The sequence below is a fragment of the Myotis brandtii genome, unplaced genomic scaffold (genome assembly GCF_000412655.1).
Source record: "Myotis brandtii unplaced genomic scaffold, ASM41265v1 scaffold299, whole genome shotgun sequence".
NCBI classification, from domain to species: Eukaryota; Metazoa; Chordata; class Mammalia; order Chiroptera; family Vespertilionidae; genus Myotis; species Myotis brandtii.
This window is the reverse complement of record NW_005361430.1, coordinates 1,221,578-1,237,229: the sequence shown is the minus strand read 5'-3', so window position 1 is coordinate 1,237,229 and position 15,652 is coordinate 1,221,578. Positions and strand designations below refer to the sequence as shown.

At 36.9% G+C, this 15,652-nt stretch overlaps 1 protein-coding gene across 1 annotated transcript in view; it reads left to right on the top strand.

Moving 5' to 3' along the window:
* Positions 1-9,559, top strand: part of PDE3A (phosphodiesterase 3A, cGMP-inhibited) — a 48,100-nt gene extending 38,541 nt beyond the window's left edge. Inside the window, exon 14 of the mRNA XM_014542354.1 lies at positions 3,267-9,559. Within this exon, the coding sequence (XP_014397840.1) occupies positions 3,267-3,508 (242 nt within the window). The 3' untranslated portion in view covers positions 3,509-9,559. The remainder of the gene's footprint in view (positions 1-3,266) is intronic.
* Positions 9,560-15,652: the final 6,093 nt, after the last annotated feature.

The window sequence follows — 15,652 nt, the reverse complement described above, 5'->3', positions numbered from 1 at the left end:
AGAGAGAGAGAGAGAGAGAGAGAGAGAGATTACAAGGGGTCAGATAAAGAATTAGCAGTTTAAAGCTCACCTCCCTTTTTATTTTATAAAACTTGAAAAAAACCTGTCTAAAGTTTATTCAAGCTGAGCGGAACATTAAAGCCATCTTGGTCACATGAGTATGTCTGTTATAAAATATTGCATGTGTATTTCATTTTTTGTCTTCTTGGCTTTCTGGCCTATAGATTATACAAGCTCTGAAGCAAATTGGTCATTGTTTCCATAGCATCCAGGAAACTGTCTGTCAGTTAGTAGGTGGTCAATATAGGTTTGATTGATGGGTCCATTTCACAAATAAAATAATGAGTAAAGTAAATATATATTTTTTAATTCTTGCTTAAGACTGCCTGTATCCATTTAACCATTTAACCAGTTTTGTTATGTGTCTATATGGTTCAAAAGTAATTCAAGATTATTTTTTATTTCATGTCTTGTTTCTGAACTGTGTTTTAAAAATTGATCTTGTCCTATAAAGTACAAAATATTCCAGTGGTATATTAAAATAAAACCATTGTAGCAATCATTAGCACTTCCACAAAAATTCTGCTGTAGGACCTCCAAGACAACTAGTTCCTATGGCACATCTCATAGCAATTGACTTTTTCATTTTTTTTTTTTGCTATTGTTACTGTTTTCTCCACTTCTTCCTCCCCCCCCTCCTCCTCCTCCTCCTCCTCCTCTTCCTCCTCCTCTTCTTCTTCCTCTTCCTCCTTTTCTTCTTCCTACTCTTTTTCTAATTCTTTCTTCCAGATTATACATTGTAAATCATTACCACTTCATTAAGGAAACCCAAATATCTGAACATGTGATAACTTGTACTGGTAACTCTTTGATATAGTCTCAAGAAGATCAGAATTTCCTGTGGACCGCTTTTTCAAATCATTATACCATTTTTATCACTTATCAATACTTCATCATTTACTTGCAACTGTGGAACAGAAACTAGAGTGAACATGATTCATTTGCTAAACTTCTATTGAATACTTACAAAAGGCTGGAGCTTTGTGGATATACACACAAAAGGGGGGAATTGCTTCTTTCCATAGGGAAGCTTACAATCTAATGGTAGGATTTAGCCTAATTTATAAATTCTTCACCTGAGTCTAAAATGGTCACCCAGATGAAAATACTGAGAGTTACATTATATTCTGGAAGCTTAGAACAGAACAGCCCTCTCTTCTCAGCTCAAGGTCAGCTGCCTACTTTACCCCTCCTCTTATAGGTCTCTCCGACATTTTATGTTCAATATACCCCTCAAATCTGCTCCTCATCTGATGCTCCCTTTCTCAGGACATCATATCCCCATCTACTCAGCTGCTCCGGCCAGACAGTTTAGGGTTGTCTTTGATTCCTCCCTCTTATTTCCTACATCTAATCAGTTGCCAAAGTCGTATTGATTGAGCTTCACAAATATGTCCCCATTCATCTATCTTCATTTTCATTACCCCCATCTTAGTCCAAGCCACCGTCATCATGCAGAATCCTCCAGGTGAGACATTTCCCTCTGAGTCTGCTACCTTTCAAAGACTCAATATAATTGTAGCAACTTGTTCACTCTATATATCCCCACTAGAGTGAAAGCTCCATGCTGGCATGTATTATATCTATCTCGCCTATCAGTGAATCACCAGACAGTGGCACACGTAGTACAGATTAGGTGCTGAATAAATACATAAGGAATTAGAAGCCTAAATAGTAAATTATGACACCAAGGCAAATTATTTAAAGCATCTTGTGTTTCTTCCCTTGAAACTAATTTTATTATATTTCTTCAATCAAGACATGCAATTCTATGAAAATTGTCTTCAGTTCTTCTATATTGAGAACATTAAATTGTTTGGACACAAGTAAATGTAATCTGTTTATTTATGAAATGCGTATTTGCTGAGCCTTGCCATGTATAAGATCTGTGCAGATCTTCACAAGCCTCCCTCAGAGAGGCTGTAGTCTAATAAAGGAGCTGGAATCTATGAGAATAAGGTAAGTGCCTTCGAGCATTTAGGACATTGTTTTTGATACAAGTGACAAAACTTTAATCAAATGAATATATACAAAAGGGAAATTATTGGTTCATGTAAACATAATGTTGGCTGGTATTAGAGCTTACTTGCTCCTGTTCTTATCTCTGACTCATCTGCCTAGCGACTTGTTCTTTCTGTCTTGCTCTATATTAACTTCATTTCAAATACATTAGCAGAGAAGAAAAGATCTCCAATCCTGACTCCCAGACCTCATGCTCACGTTGCACCAATAGTAAAAGTCCCAGGGAAGGACTCTGATAGGCCTGAATTAGGTTCCATACCTGTGCACTGGCCAATCACTAGGACACAGCTATGTTGTCGGAAGTGGGTGGGGAAGTTGAATTTGATCTCCTTTTCCAGAACTATGTAACTGAAAGAAAGGGTCACTCTCCCTAAATGATTTTGGATATGTAGTTACCAGAAAAAGAGATAATGATAATGAGAAATTAAAAAAAAACTACTATCTACTATGAGAAGCATATATAGAGTGACAAGAGAGTTTAAGAGAGAGAGAGAGATTGAAAGATTTTACTTAGAAGAGGAATTCAATGAATGTGACTGGATCTCAAAATAATAAATGGACATGAACTTCCAGTGACTAAAAAGAGCATTTCAGAAGGAGGGGCTGTACCAGCTAGAAAGTAGAAGTGTTCAGTGTATATACAGAAAAGGGAGCAGGTAAGTACAGATACAAACCAGCCTGCGGATGGAGGAAGACTGCAAAAGTGTGTTTGTGTCAGCTTGTGGGAAAACTTTGAGAGGAGTTTGAAATTAATGTATTAGTGCACAGGAAGCAGAGCAGGAACATCAAAACCCTCTTTAAAGAAATCAATTGTGTGGACTCTTGTGAGTTGAAGTGGTTGACAAAGTAAAGGAAGACATAGCAAGAAGTTATGTTAGTCATCTTTTGGTGAAAAGTCTTGAGATTCTGGAGGAGTGGGCGTAATACCAAGCTACCAATACAAAGAACCTTGTATTGACATTCCCAAATATCAACTGCCATTCAGAGTCCTGTCTCCATGCTATCGTAATGGTGACCGCCATCTCCCTCTTCTCTCCCCATTCTGGAAATGACATTATTACCAGACACAAGTCCAATGATAGATATCTGTATCCATTTGGTACTTAATTCCTATAAATCATGTGAAAAGAAATAACTGTTGTGTTCAGCACACAAATAAGTAGTCTAATTTGGTGTTTTCTCAGGAAAGAAAACTTTCAAAAGGAGGAAAATCTGCTGCCAAATAACTCAGCACCTCGTGCAGAACCACACGATGTGGAAGAAAGTCATTGAAGAGGAGCAGCGGTTGGCGGGAATCGAAAGCCAGTCCCCGGGCCAGTCTCCCCAACAGCACTCCTCAGAACACATCCAGGCCATCAGGGAAGAAGAAGAAGAAAAGGGGAAGCCGAGAGAAGAGGAGACCCTAACCCCACAGCCAAACCAGTGACAGTGGATAGAATGAGCTCTGCCTCGAAACCCAGTGACTTGTCACAGACTCTTTCCAAGCCAGCACAACACTTAGACACAACACTGTAGAAATACGAGAAGATGAGCAAATGGCCATTGCATTTGGGGAGTCTTCGCATTGTATGTGTTTATTTTTACAGTGAGGTACATGGTTAAAAACTCTTGCTCAGAGAAGCTTTCACGTTGCAACACCAGCTTCTAAAGATTTTTTTTTTAAAGGAAGAAATATATATGTGTGTGTGTATATAAGCTCTCACATAGATACATGTAAAATATATTCACACACACACAACACACATACACACTGAAAGCCAGAAGTACTGGCTCCACGTTTTAGTAACATTCATATTAAGATATATAGTGGTCACTGTGATATAATAAATCGTAAAAAGAAAAAATAAAGGAAAACGAAGGAAATGGTGAGGCTTAGCAGGGAACAGGGCAGCCAATGTAGGTTACAACTAAGAAGCTTTTGCTCTTAAGACTGAGGGATGAACGTTCCAGAGAATTATTTGAATTCTTGTACACCCTACCAACATTGTGTGTGTGTGTGTGTGTGTGTGTGTGTGTGTGTGTGTGTGTGTGTGTGTGTGTTAGAGAGAGAGAGAACTGATGGTGTGTTTGTGGGTATGGATGTTAATGTGTCTGTAAAGAGAGATTTTTGTGGTTAGTAATTTATAGAATTCCACCAGCAGATGACTCAACACATGTGAACAAACGGAGGGAAGTTCACTCTGGAGTGTCTTTGAGAGGCAGCCATTCCCAATGCCTTCCTCCATTTAGCTTCAATAAAGGTCCCTCTGCAGAGGGAGGGGTGTTCACGGGCTGGGTGAGAGGGCCACGTGATGGGTACTGCTGCTAAACACCGCTTGGAGGCTCTCCGTCACCAGCCTTAGACGTGGAAGACTGAGGCATTTTCCAATCTACTGGCCTAATGCATGTGTCGGGGCTGTTTGTCTGCGAGTATGCCTGTCACTCACCTAAGATCAAATCACTATTAAGGGGATGGCATTCTTTATGCATAAACACCTAGGAATAAGCTAGAGTCCAGTCTTTTCATCAGGTGAGAATTCTAAAAGGTTTTCCAGAGAAGACCTGGGAATTGCTCTTCACGGTGATCCCCATGTCTTAATCTGCTACAAACTGTGCCTGGTAGAAAACAGAAAAAGAAAGGAAGGCAAACAGAAACCATGTGAGAGATGAATGGGGAGACTTTCAAACTAGGGTTTGGTATTGGTTGACACAGGGAAAGCCCGATTCCCGGCAGCTGTTGAAGATTGGCTTTTGGGTGGCAAAGGGCCCACGGACCCACCCTGTGGTGGTATTCCACACGCTGTGTGATGGGGTAGCTTCTATCTGCAATCTGGCCCATTGTCATGCTTCTTTTGGCAGGGAAGAGTATGGAAGGGTTTGGGGGGACTGGGCCTATTACTGAAAGTCTTTTTTTTTTTTTGGTTTATTTGTTTATCTACACTTGTTTATGCTGTGAGCCAAACCTCTATTTAAAAAGTTGATACTCACTTTCAATATTTTATTTCATATTATTATATTTGTCATGAATAGTTATCTTGATGTAAATATAAAGATTTTTTTGTTTCTGTAGATAGTAAACTTTTTTTAAAAAACAAAAGGGAAAATGAAACATTTTTATAAAGTTACATTTTAATCACCATTTTTATACATTGAAGCTATCTCCAAGCCCAGTAAGAGAGTGATGATTCATTTGCATGGAGGTCTTTGGACAGCCGCTCTTCTACCTACTCTAATATAAATGATCATCTGATACAGTTATTTTGTGCCAATTAAATGAGGATGCTGCAAGAATGTTTTTTCACCAGTAACTTTTGCTAACTTTTGGGTAGCGTTTGGGTCCATGACTCCCAAGGGAAAGACTTTTTAAACAACACCGAATGCTTATCATTGGTGTCCATTTCTTCCCAACACCTTTTGGGTGTAACTCTTCCTTCAGTACGATAGACAGACCTGCTCGTCATCTAAGCAAGCTCCTAAGTAAGTCTTGATTGTGATTTTTACTTTTTATTTCCTCTGAAGTCATAGAAAAGAGCGTTTACATTAAACATGCCTTTGTTTCTCATAAATGATTATCTTTCCCTTCCAAAGCAATGATTTTACAGTAATTCACGACATTTGTCAAACAAGGCAAAGATAATACAATAAAAAATAACATGGTTTCAAGGCAGATTTTCCAATAAGTATGAAAATATTGAAAGGATGAAATTAGTATGAAAATATTGAAAGGATGAAATTGTTGCCGACTCTAAATAATGAGGATATTTGCTTTTTTTTTTTTTGTCTTCATTATTTAGGACTTACTGAGTTTTCCATTTTCTTAGTATTGCCTACGTGCCTTTATGTTTGCAAAAGTTATTTTGAGTCAGTACATTTCCCCAATGAACTTAACTATTCTTCCCTTGCTAATAAGAGAAAGAAAAAAGAAGGATTTAGGCTCACATACCGCTTAAGTCTAGTTCCTTCACCAAACTGATCTTTTCCCCCTTCTCCAAATGCCATACTTTCTAAAATAAATATAAGTCCAGGAAAGATCTAGGTGTGGAGCAAGTAGAATGGCAGGAGAACAGATGTGAGTCTGTAACCTTATATGAGCAGCTTCGTCCAAGCGGCTTGACCCCAAGCAAAGGCCAGAGTACAGGCCTCAGTGAACGGCCTGTTTTGTTTGTTTTGTTTTAAAGCACATGAAGGAATGATGGCCAAAGCAGTTGGAACCTCTTCATTCCAGAGTTGTGTTTATCAGTCTAAGCAGACTGATCATTTTCCTTCAAAAATAAATTATCCAGATATTAAAGCAGGAAGTCAATTGAAATGAAGGAACAGAGACTCATCAAGTATGTGTCCCTTTCATACACACCCAGTACATCCCCAAGGATGCCTAGGGACATAGAAAGTCATTTCTGCTCGCGAAGTTCTCCCCCCTCCTTGATGACAGCAATATTATTGTGTTCACTTCCAACTGCGGAGATTCATTCCTTGAAGTGTATTTGTTGCAATTTGTTACATTTTTATAGGAGTCTATTTATAGGTGCCATTAGATAAACTCAGGTCTTTCAAATGAAGGAATTTCTGGCCCATTTAGGGGAAAAGAGAATTGTATAGGCAGCCATGAAACCAATGGTAGAAAAGGTTGGAACTAACGACCTTGATGCTAGTGGTGGTTCTCCATGGAGGAAAAGACCAGGTGTAATACGAGTGATATTGATGTCTTTCTAGCCATCTAAGCCAACTTTTAAAATAGTTTCTTTGGTGAAAACACCACTTTAAGGTGTTTTTCAAGTGTAATTTTTTTCTCATTTATATCACACCTGGTTTTGTTCTCAGCAGAAGATGAAGACAGTAGCCCTGTACAGGGATATATCTATTGGTCTTCATCTGACAAGATAATTTCTTCATATTATGTTTAAGAAAATATCCACTTTATAAAAACAGAATATCCAATTTTGTCCAGTCCATTTTGATGGAATTCAGAACAAGTTCCAATCACTGCAATCCCAGTAAAACTGAAGAAAAGGGGTTGCATGTCGTGTAGACTGTTCATATTACATGTATGTATTGCGATTTCCTCGTGTCCCCTGCCTCTCTTGGTTCACGATTTCCTGATGTCCCTGTCACTTTCCCAGAGAACTTTCCTTGAAGGTAAAAGCTGTGCAAAAGGCATGAGTCTCAGGCCTATACTTTGTTTAAATGATGGAAAAACATAAATTATTTTCTAAGTAATAAAGATATGAAAATTATCATTGTAAATAAAGTTTAAAGTTTGAAATAACTGCTTTACAAATGTGAACTATTTGTGTGATGGACAATTTTTGCCTAATGAGAAGCGAATAATCAAAAAATTATTATCTATTCTACGTTGGAAGGTCTTTTTGGTGCTTCTGTGTCAGTATGGGGATCTCTACTGTCCTCATTTTCAATATTTCTAAAATAATAATGAAAACCACAATAAGAGTCTTATCATCCTTTTCTTCTAACCTAACCCTGATTTCTACTTAATGCCTTATCTAGTTTATATGCCATTTTAGAAATAAACTGCCTTTTAAACTGTCATAAGACTCAAGTACAACAGAGTTCTGCAAACTTTCATAGTCTAGAGTAAATCAAGATATTCCTTATTCTAGAGATTATCAGTAATGCTTACGGGGGGAAATAAATCAAATTTTAAGTGCTAGTAGCTGAACTCTGTATAATTGATAGCTAAAGTATCTACATACTTTGAACCAAATTGGGTTTCTTTCATTCACCTTCTCTCCTAACAAGCAGCAAAATACTTTATGCCCATTGTTCTAGTTCATTCATTTCTCTCATGATTTTTTTCGCGAGGTAAAACTGTGAACTTGCTGATATTGTCCGTTCATTTTTCTTAGTTGTTCAACAAAATGAAAACCTTAATGTAGGAGACAGATTAGCCATGTTATGTAAAAGGCATTCCAAAACTAAATTACTCTTAGAATTTCTAATCAGAGGGAAATAATACCAGTCCTATATTCATACCAGTTTGTTCCTCTAGAAAACATTCAAATTCCTATTGAAAATTTGGGGGTGAATTACTTAAACTATAAGCACTGAGTAAATGAAGCTACAAACCATGCATTAGCTAAAGAACTTAAATTGAGTTTCCATAAGCATGTGTATGTTTCGTACTAGAGAACCATAGAGAAGAACACAAACATGTTTTTCAGTCTGTGTTATGCACCTTGGATTTTAGGCAATTTCATTTGCCAAAATGATGCTGCTTTTTTCTAACTTAAGGGTTCTTTCACCTTACCTAAACTTATCTTTATGTTCAGACTATCAAGTCATTCGAACAGCAGGTGACAAAAATAATAACTGGGCATTTTGTTGCTAAACATGTTTGAAGATACAAACTGAAGATTAAGGATTTGTTTTATTGTTGGAACTCAGTGTTAATTTGCTTTAAAAATACTGATTCAATATAAATTACTTGAATACAGGGAAGACTATAAACTATATAAAATGATATATCGATGGAAAACAAAATTAGTTTTTAACATATGCCTAACGTTCTAAAAAGAATCCAAGTTCTCCATATTATACTTTTAAGGTAAAGTACCTTGACAGGTGTGGGTATCTGTGGATTTCTGCTTCACTGAGGAGCTGTGGAACACAGAAGAAAAGTCAAGCCTTCTTATTGATAAGAAATACTGAACATGTCCATGTTCAGATAGATTTCCTCATGGTTTCATATCAAGAAATCATTTTTAATCATGCAAATAATGCAATAAAAAATGCTTCACAGATAGTAATATTTAATCACCAAATGTACTTTCAAGAATCTTTACATTTGATTTATTTTTAACCAAAGCTGTTCATTTGTTATTCAACTTAAATGAAACCCACAAAATGACATTCCATGATATAGAGATGCTAAATATATTGATATAATCAGAACTAGTATTATATAACAGGAAACTGTAAAGATGAATATTTATTTTTTTTCTAATGTCCTTTAACTCAGGGAGAAAAATTTTTTATGAAGAGTCTAATAAATGCATGTGATAGAGAAATTTACTCCCAATGATTTAATTAGATTAAGTGTACAAATTATACTCAGAGTTCTGAGTTACCTTAAGAAAAAAGGATGTATTATCCAGCTACTTAATCATGTTTTAGCTTATTTTAAGATAAATGGTATATCGGTAGAGGTTATATTTTACTAAATTATAATGCAATTTAAAACCTAAATACTTATCTTCATTACCAAGAAAAGTTAAATCTTATTAATCTTGACTTCCACAGATGAAACACTGACCAGTCAATAAACCACACTCACTGCATTCATCTGCCAAGAGTGATCAAATGGTCGCTTGGAATTTGAAATTTATAAATAGAAAAGAACTTAAAAATATTTGTAAAGCTTTAATGTTTTAACTAAATTTTTGGTGTCAGTAGAAATACCTATTTCCAATGAAACAGAAACTACAGCAGGGAATCAGGGAATTCGTGTCTTCTAAAAAAAAAATAAAGTCAAAGGCATAGGGGAAAAATAAGGGCTTCTCCTCAATTTTACTTCTCTAACTCAAAGTTAGTAAAGAAAAAAATAATTAGAAATTCTCCTCTGTTGTAATAAGGAGATTGCCTTTTACCTTAAGTTCCAACTCGGCACACCTAGTTTTATTGTTCAGCCCATCTTACTAAAAAGTGAAAAAATAAAAAACAAAAAGGCAGAACTGTGGATTGGGAGTGAACACTACATAAAACTTCAAGGATCATCCCAGTACACCTCTCAATTTTATGACAACCAATTTGGTTAGTTATTAGTTACTCTGGAGTAAAGGGACTTATTTGCTTAATGGATCCATATTTCAACCCTGACTTCATTTACTACAATCAGCACTTACACATGTTTCAGAATGTGAATTAGCCCTTGGAGCTTTGAAACTGCTGCTTGAATACTTTTGAAAAGAAGGATTTTTTTAAATATTAGTAATTTTACTCCTTTAGAATAACAAACTATTCATATGGTTCAATGTGAAATTAAAAGTAAATGCTTAAAGATTTTTTCTTCATGTATATAACTTGTTGCTGATATAATTGCCATCACCTTTCTTTTAAAATTTAACTGATTATGATTTTAAACCCATATTGTTAGATACTTTGCTTTAGCTATTATAAGCATAATCCAGTACTGTAGTCTTACTGTCTTTAAATAATAGCCCTAACATATCTATCTATTACCCGTTAGTGGAATTGAAGTGGCTTAAACTTTAGTACATATTTGTTCATTAGATTAAAGGTCACTATTTTTAATACTCTGTAAAATATTTGCATGGGCTTATTACCATGTTATGTATGCTTAACTGGTGTGTGTTTGTTTGTTTTCATTTTTTAGTGTAGTTCATTTCTTGGTATATTCTCACAGAACTCATAGCATTTTTGTTCCAACAGGACAATTTATTAGTTGACAAGCACTGCAAATGAATATCACTGAACCCATCATCTCCTGCTATTTCTTCCTAGAGATTTTTATCATGCAAATTACAAAATGAAAATTGGTGCTTTTATAAATATTCTGAAAGTGTCAATGCAAAATGATGAAAATTAGATTCTCCATGGCTTTCTATAATGACATTAGGATATGCAACTGAAAGAATTTCCATTTCAATCCAGAGTTGTTTTTGTTTGGATTGATTTGCTTACTTTGACTCAATTTTTGGTGTTAAAATATGTTGAGTCCTGAGGAGGCATATTGTTCTGACCAGTGGTTACCTCTTCCAGGCATAAAACTGTCATTGGAAAGTTGAAATTAGCATGTCTCAAATATTTGAATTTGTAGGATATTTACAAACCAGAGATTATTAATTTAGTATTCCTAAAAAGCAATATTTTCAAATAACTACCAACCAAAGTAAGAGTGTAGGGGATGTCATTTGTACATGAGAATGTAATTCTCATGACTTTTAACAACTGAATATGTTGTTACCTTTCCAAATTTATCAATGTTTAAAAACCTAAGAGTGAGGCATTGAACTTAATCATTTTGCAATTAAAAAATAAATCTGTCTTCTCAACTGTCTCTTGCGCTTAATATATGTAGCAATACTTTGTATCACCCTATTATAAATACTGTTGGTTAAGTGACATAGTTAATGGCTGATACATGTTTTGTAAAAAGTAGAATCTGTACAGAAAAATTATTAGGTAAATTGTATTTATTTTTATTAATTTTTAGCTTAGAAACTATAATGATGCTCCTTTTTTGCCAGATTTACTGGAAGTGCCTCCTGGTTTTCTCTATATATTAATATTACAGTAAAAATATACTCAAGATTATTAGACTTGTGTCACAAATGATGGATGTGGATTTATGATGTGAATAGATGTATAATATAAATATAATTCTGTGGTATCATGTTTGATGTAGCTCTTTGTACAACCCAAGTCATCCATCTAGCCTTTTGAAGGCATGCTTTCCTCTCATATCCAAATACAGTGGTTGTGCCCAACCTATAATGGTGTGACAATCATTGGCCTTCTTACAATTTCCAAGGACTCCTGAGAGCTTCTATTCCCATGGTCATATGTGGAGGGATAGTTTTGGGCTGATGGGAGCTTTGAATATCCCAGGCTCCAGAGTTGGGATTTTGCCTCATAGGCAATAGGGAAATCAATATATTTGAAAAATTAACTCCTTGGGAACTTGGGGTAGAAATCACATTTTCCTTTTGTTTGTTTCTTAGGACTATGCTATAGTTTATTCTCCAAAGTTAGTTTATGTGTGTCCAATACATGAGATATTTGGTTGGACAGACTCAGAATTATTTTTCTTCTGAGTGTTTAAACAACTTTAGAGAGAAATTTGTCTTCATGCTTTAATAATTCTAATGAACATAATGAATAGGAAAGGCAGGATAAATGCATAACTTTTTCCTGTAAATACCAGTTTTAAATGTACTGAAGTGGTACCTTAGAAACATCCGAAGGTAACCATATGATTTTTTTGTACTGTTATTATATGAATTCATGAATTTATTCTATATATTTCAACTGTTACAGTTATTCTTATTGATAGTCAAACTTTCTTATATTTGACTCTTAGGATCTTATTCAAGCTGTCTCCTAAGCCTTTTGGGCACAATCTGGACTTCACAGTCTCATTGCTTCTTCACATGACAAAATATTCCAGGCTTATCTTATATCCCTTCAACTGGTAACAGTCACATAATGAAGAAGCCATCATTCCTTTTTAAATGCTGTTTCAGTGCTAGTTGTACTTATTGGTACAGCACTTGGTTGGGCATTGTTTCTAGATCTTTTCAGTGCAGAGAACTAGGACATGTATAATTCAGATGGAAAATGCCTAATTCAAATTTCAGACTACAAAGTTTTTCTTAACCTCATTCATCTTGTAGATGATATTTTAAGACTGACTGAGGTCACTAAGGGAGTAAGTGTAAATAGAGCAAAGAGAAGATTCCAAGGACTGAACTGTGGGGGATTCCAGCAATGAAGACTAAGAGAAAATGACCACTGAGGCAGGAGGAAAACTAAGGGAATGTGGAGTTCTGAAAATGAATGAAGAAAATAGGCCAAAGAAGGACACAATCAATGTCCTTCATTTCTGCTAATAGCACAATTAAACTGAGGTCTGAAAATTAATCGTAAGATTTAATCATGTAAAAGTCTGATAAAAACAGTTGTGGTGGAGTGGCAGGCAAAAAACTACTGTTTTCCCTTCTCTATTTGAAAACAGACAATACGAATATACAAATACGTGGGTAGTACATGTGGTGATGGCAAATAGTGATATTTGTCTCCTGATTTTTTTCTATTTCATCATTGAATTCCCTAGCAAAGTCATCAGCTGGTAATGAGAGTTGGGGAAGAAATGTTGAAAGTTGTAGAAGTCACTCGGGAGAGAGGGAAATGATTGTGTTGTTGAAAGGTATTAGGTGTAACAATGCCTGTAAGGGGCCAGTGAGGCTAGTGGTCATAAGTTCAAAAGAATCCTGGAGGGCATGCTAGTGAGTTGTTCTCCAATTATTTAAAACAGTGTAGATGTAAACCTGGAGTTGACAGAAAGTTGGGTTTAACCCAGGTGTGGTTTGCCAAAGTAAAACAACAAATTGCTACATAAGCAAGATAATTGAGACTGTATGGAAGTGAGTGATTAAAATGAGATCAACCAAAGGACTTGTACGTATGCATATAAGCATAACCAATGGACACAGATACCAGGGTGGTGAGGGCATGAGCAGGGGTGGAGAGACAAGGGGGGTTAAGGACACAGATGTAATACCTTAATAAAGAAAAAGTAATAAATAATAAAATAAAATGAGTACAAGAAACTCAACTCAGGTAAGGAGCAAAATGAGTATATGAATGCTGTGGGTTGAATTGTGTCCCCCCAAAGAGATATGTTAAAATCCTAATCCTCTGTATCAGTGAATATGGCCATATTTGGAAATGGGGTTTTTGCAGATGTAATCAATTACTATGAAGTCATTAGAGTGGGCCCTAATTCATACGACTAGTATCTTTTGAAGAATAGGAAAGATACACAGGGAGAAGATTGCCATGTGACCACAGAGGCAGAAATTGAAGTGATGGATCTACAAGCCAAGGAATACCATCTATAGTCAGCAAGCACCGGAAGGTAGAAAAGGCAAGAACAGGTTCTCCCCTACAGATTTCAACGGGAGCATAGCTCTGCCAACACCTTGATTTTGGGCTTCTAGCTTCCAGAAGTGTGAGATAATCAAGTTCTGTTGTTGTAAGCCTCACAGTTTATGGTACTTTGGTACAGCAGACTTAGGAAGCTCAGGCATTTACTGTTCATTCATTTATGGTTAATTTCACACTACAGGGGCAGTTGAGTGGTTGTGACAGGGATTGGATGGCCTGCAAAACCCAAAAAATCTACTGTTTGACCCTTTACCGAAAAACTTTGCTGATCCTTGATCTATTCTGGAGTATGAAAGTGGGATACAGCCAATGCAAGACTATGTATGAGAAGCTCTGAATATTGTGTAAAATAAGTATCATGTTGGTCAAAATAGTAACATTAACTGTAGACAGTAGAGGCCCGAAAGGCATCTTGTTAGAGAGTGAATTTGAACAAGTTGGGAATAGACCAAATTACACTCTCAGGGAAAAATCACTTTGTTTTGTTTTGTTTCGTTATCAGCCCTTTGCACTTTGGGCTGATAAATACTGTCTCTCCTTTAATGCATCAGTGGCCGCCTGTTGTACACATTGAAAGTATAAGATCTATTCAGATGTTTGCTCACTATTCCTGATGACAAAGGCTGGTTTGATTGCTTAAATTAATTGGTCTTTCAGAGTCCGGTGCACACCATTGCTTTATTGTAAGGCCTATTATTCTCTTTATTTTCTTTGCATCCTTTCTTTCTGTCATAGTAAATATGCTTATAATAATATCTGAATATTGATTCATGATCCAGACCATTATGTGAACTGAAATTATATATGTAATGATGATACTGTCGAGTCATTAATGCTTTGTTATTTCCAATGCACTTGTAGGGAAACTCACTTCAGAGATTTAATATGGCCGCAGCAGTAGAGGCTGGGAAATGTTGGACTCTCTGTTTAACTCTCTGCAGCCTCAGGTCTGACTAACTACCCAGAAAGCCAGATGCTGCCCAAGCATAAATGTCAGGCCCTAGGAAGGAGGCTAATGAATGTGTAGAATGTGGAAAACTGCCTGATGTTATCTGTTTACTTAGAAATGCATTTTTCTTTGTAATGATCTACGTGACTACCTGCCATATGTGTTTACTGTAATCCCCTGTAAAAAAGAGACCCCGTCCTGGGAGGGGGTAGATACTTCCCACTGGACACTACTGGGAGCAGGCAGCTGTTTGCCTGTGTATTTACGTTTCTCCAATTAAAACTCTTATGACTTTGAATAAGGCTGCATGTCAGTTCCTTAGAACTGATCCTGAATTTAGACTTTGGGGGCTTTCCCCCAACAATTGCTGCTGTGAGCAGGGTTCCAAAGAACCCACAAAAATCAGGGGGTGTGGGGGGAGAACAGGCTCTGCTGGGGGAAATCCCAGGATGGCCAAGTTCTCATGCTTTGGGCCAGTTGGCACAAGCATTGAAGGCTTGGGGGTCACTGCGTGAATATAGGAACGGCCTGAAGACACCTGCCGGAGTAGCAGAGTGATGGGGGAGGCTGAAGATAGATAAGGAAAAGAAAGATGTTAAGGCCACAGTGGCCTTGGTAGCTGGGGCCCCTTATTTGTGCCTGGGGGTTCTCTTGGGAATAGGCATGAGCACTGGCCGCTAGGAATCGCCATTTAGAAGGGGACTTCTAGTTAGAAAGGGAAGCCTGCCTGGCTACTGCTGAAGGGCTCTCAACACGCCTTCGTGATAGTGACAAGAAGGTAGAAACCTTAGCCTGTAGGGGTGCGAAAGGGAACTGGGTGCTGTGCAGCCAGGTCCGAATGGTCCTGGTCAGGGCAAATTGGGACCCCAAGACGTGGGACCCCATGGAGGATTCAGCCCTCTCTTTCTCTCAGAGGAGGAAGAAGAGGGAAACATGACAGAGATACCAGACTTACAAGCACGACCAGGACTGATTACCAAGTTTAAGACAGAGCAGCCG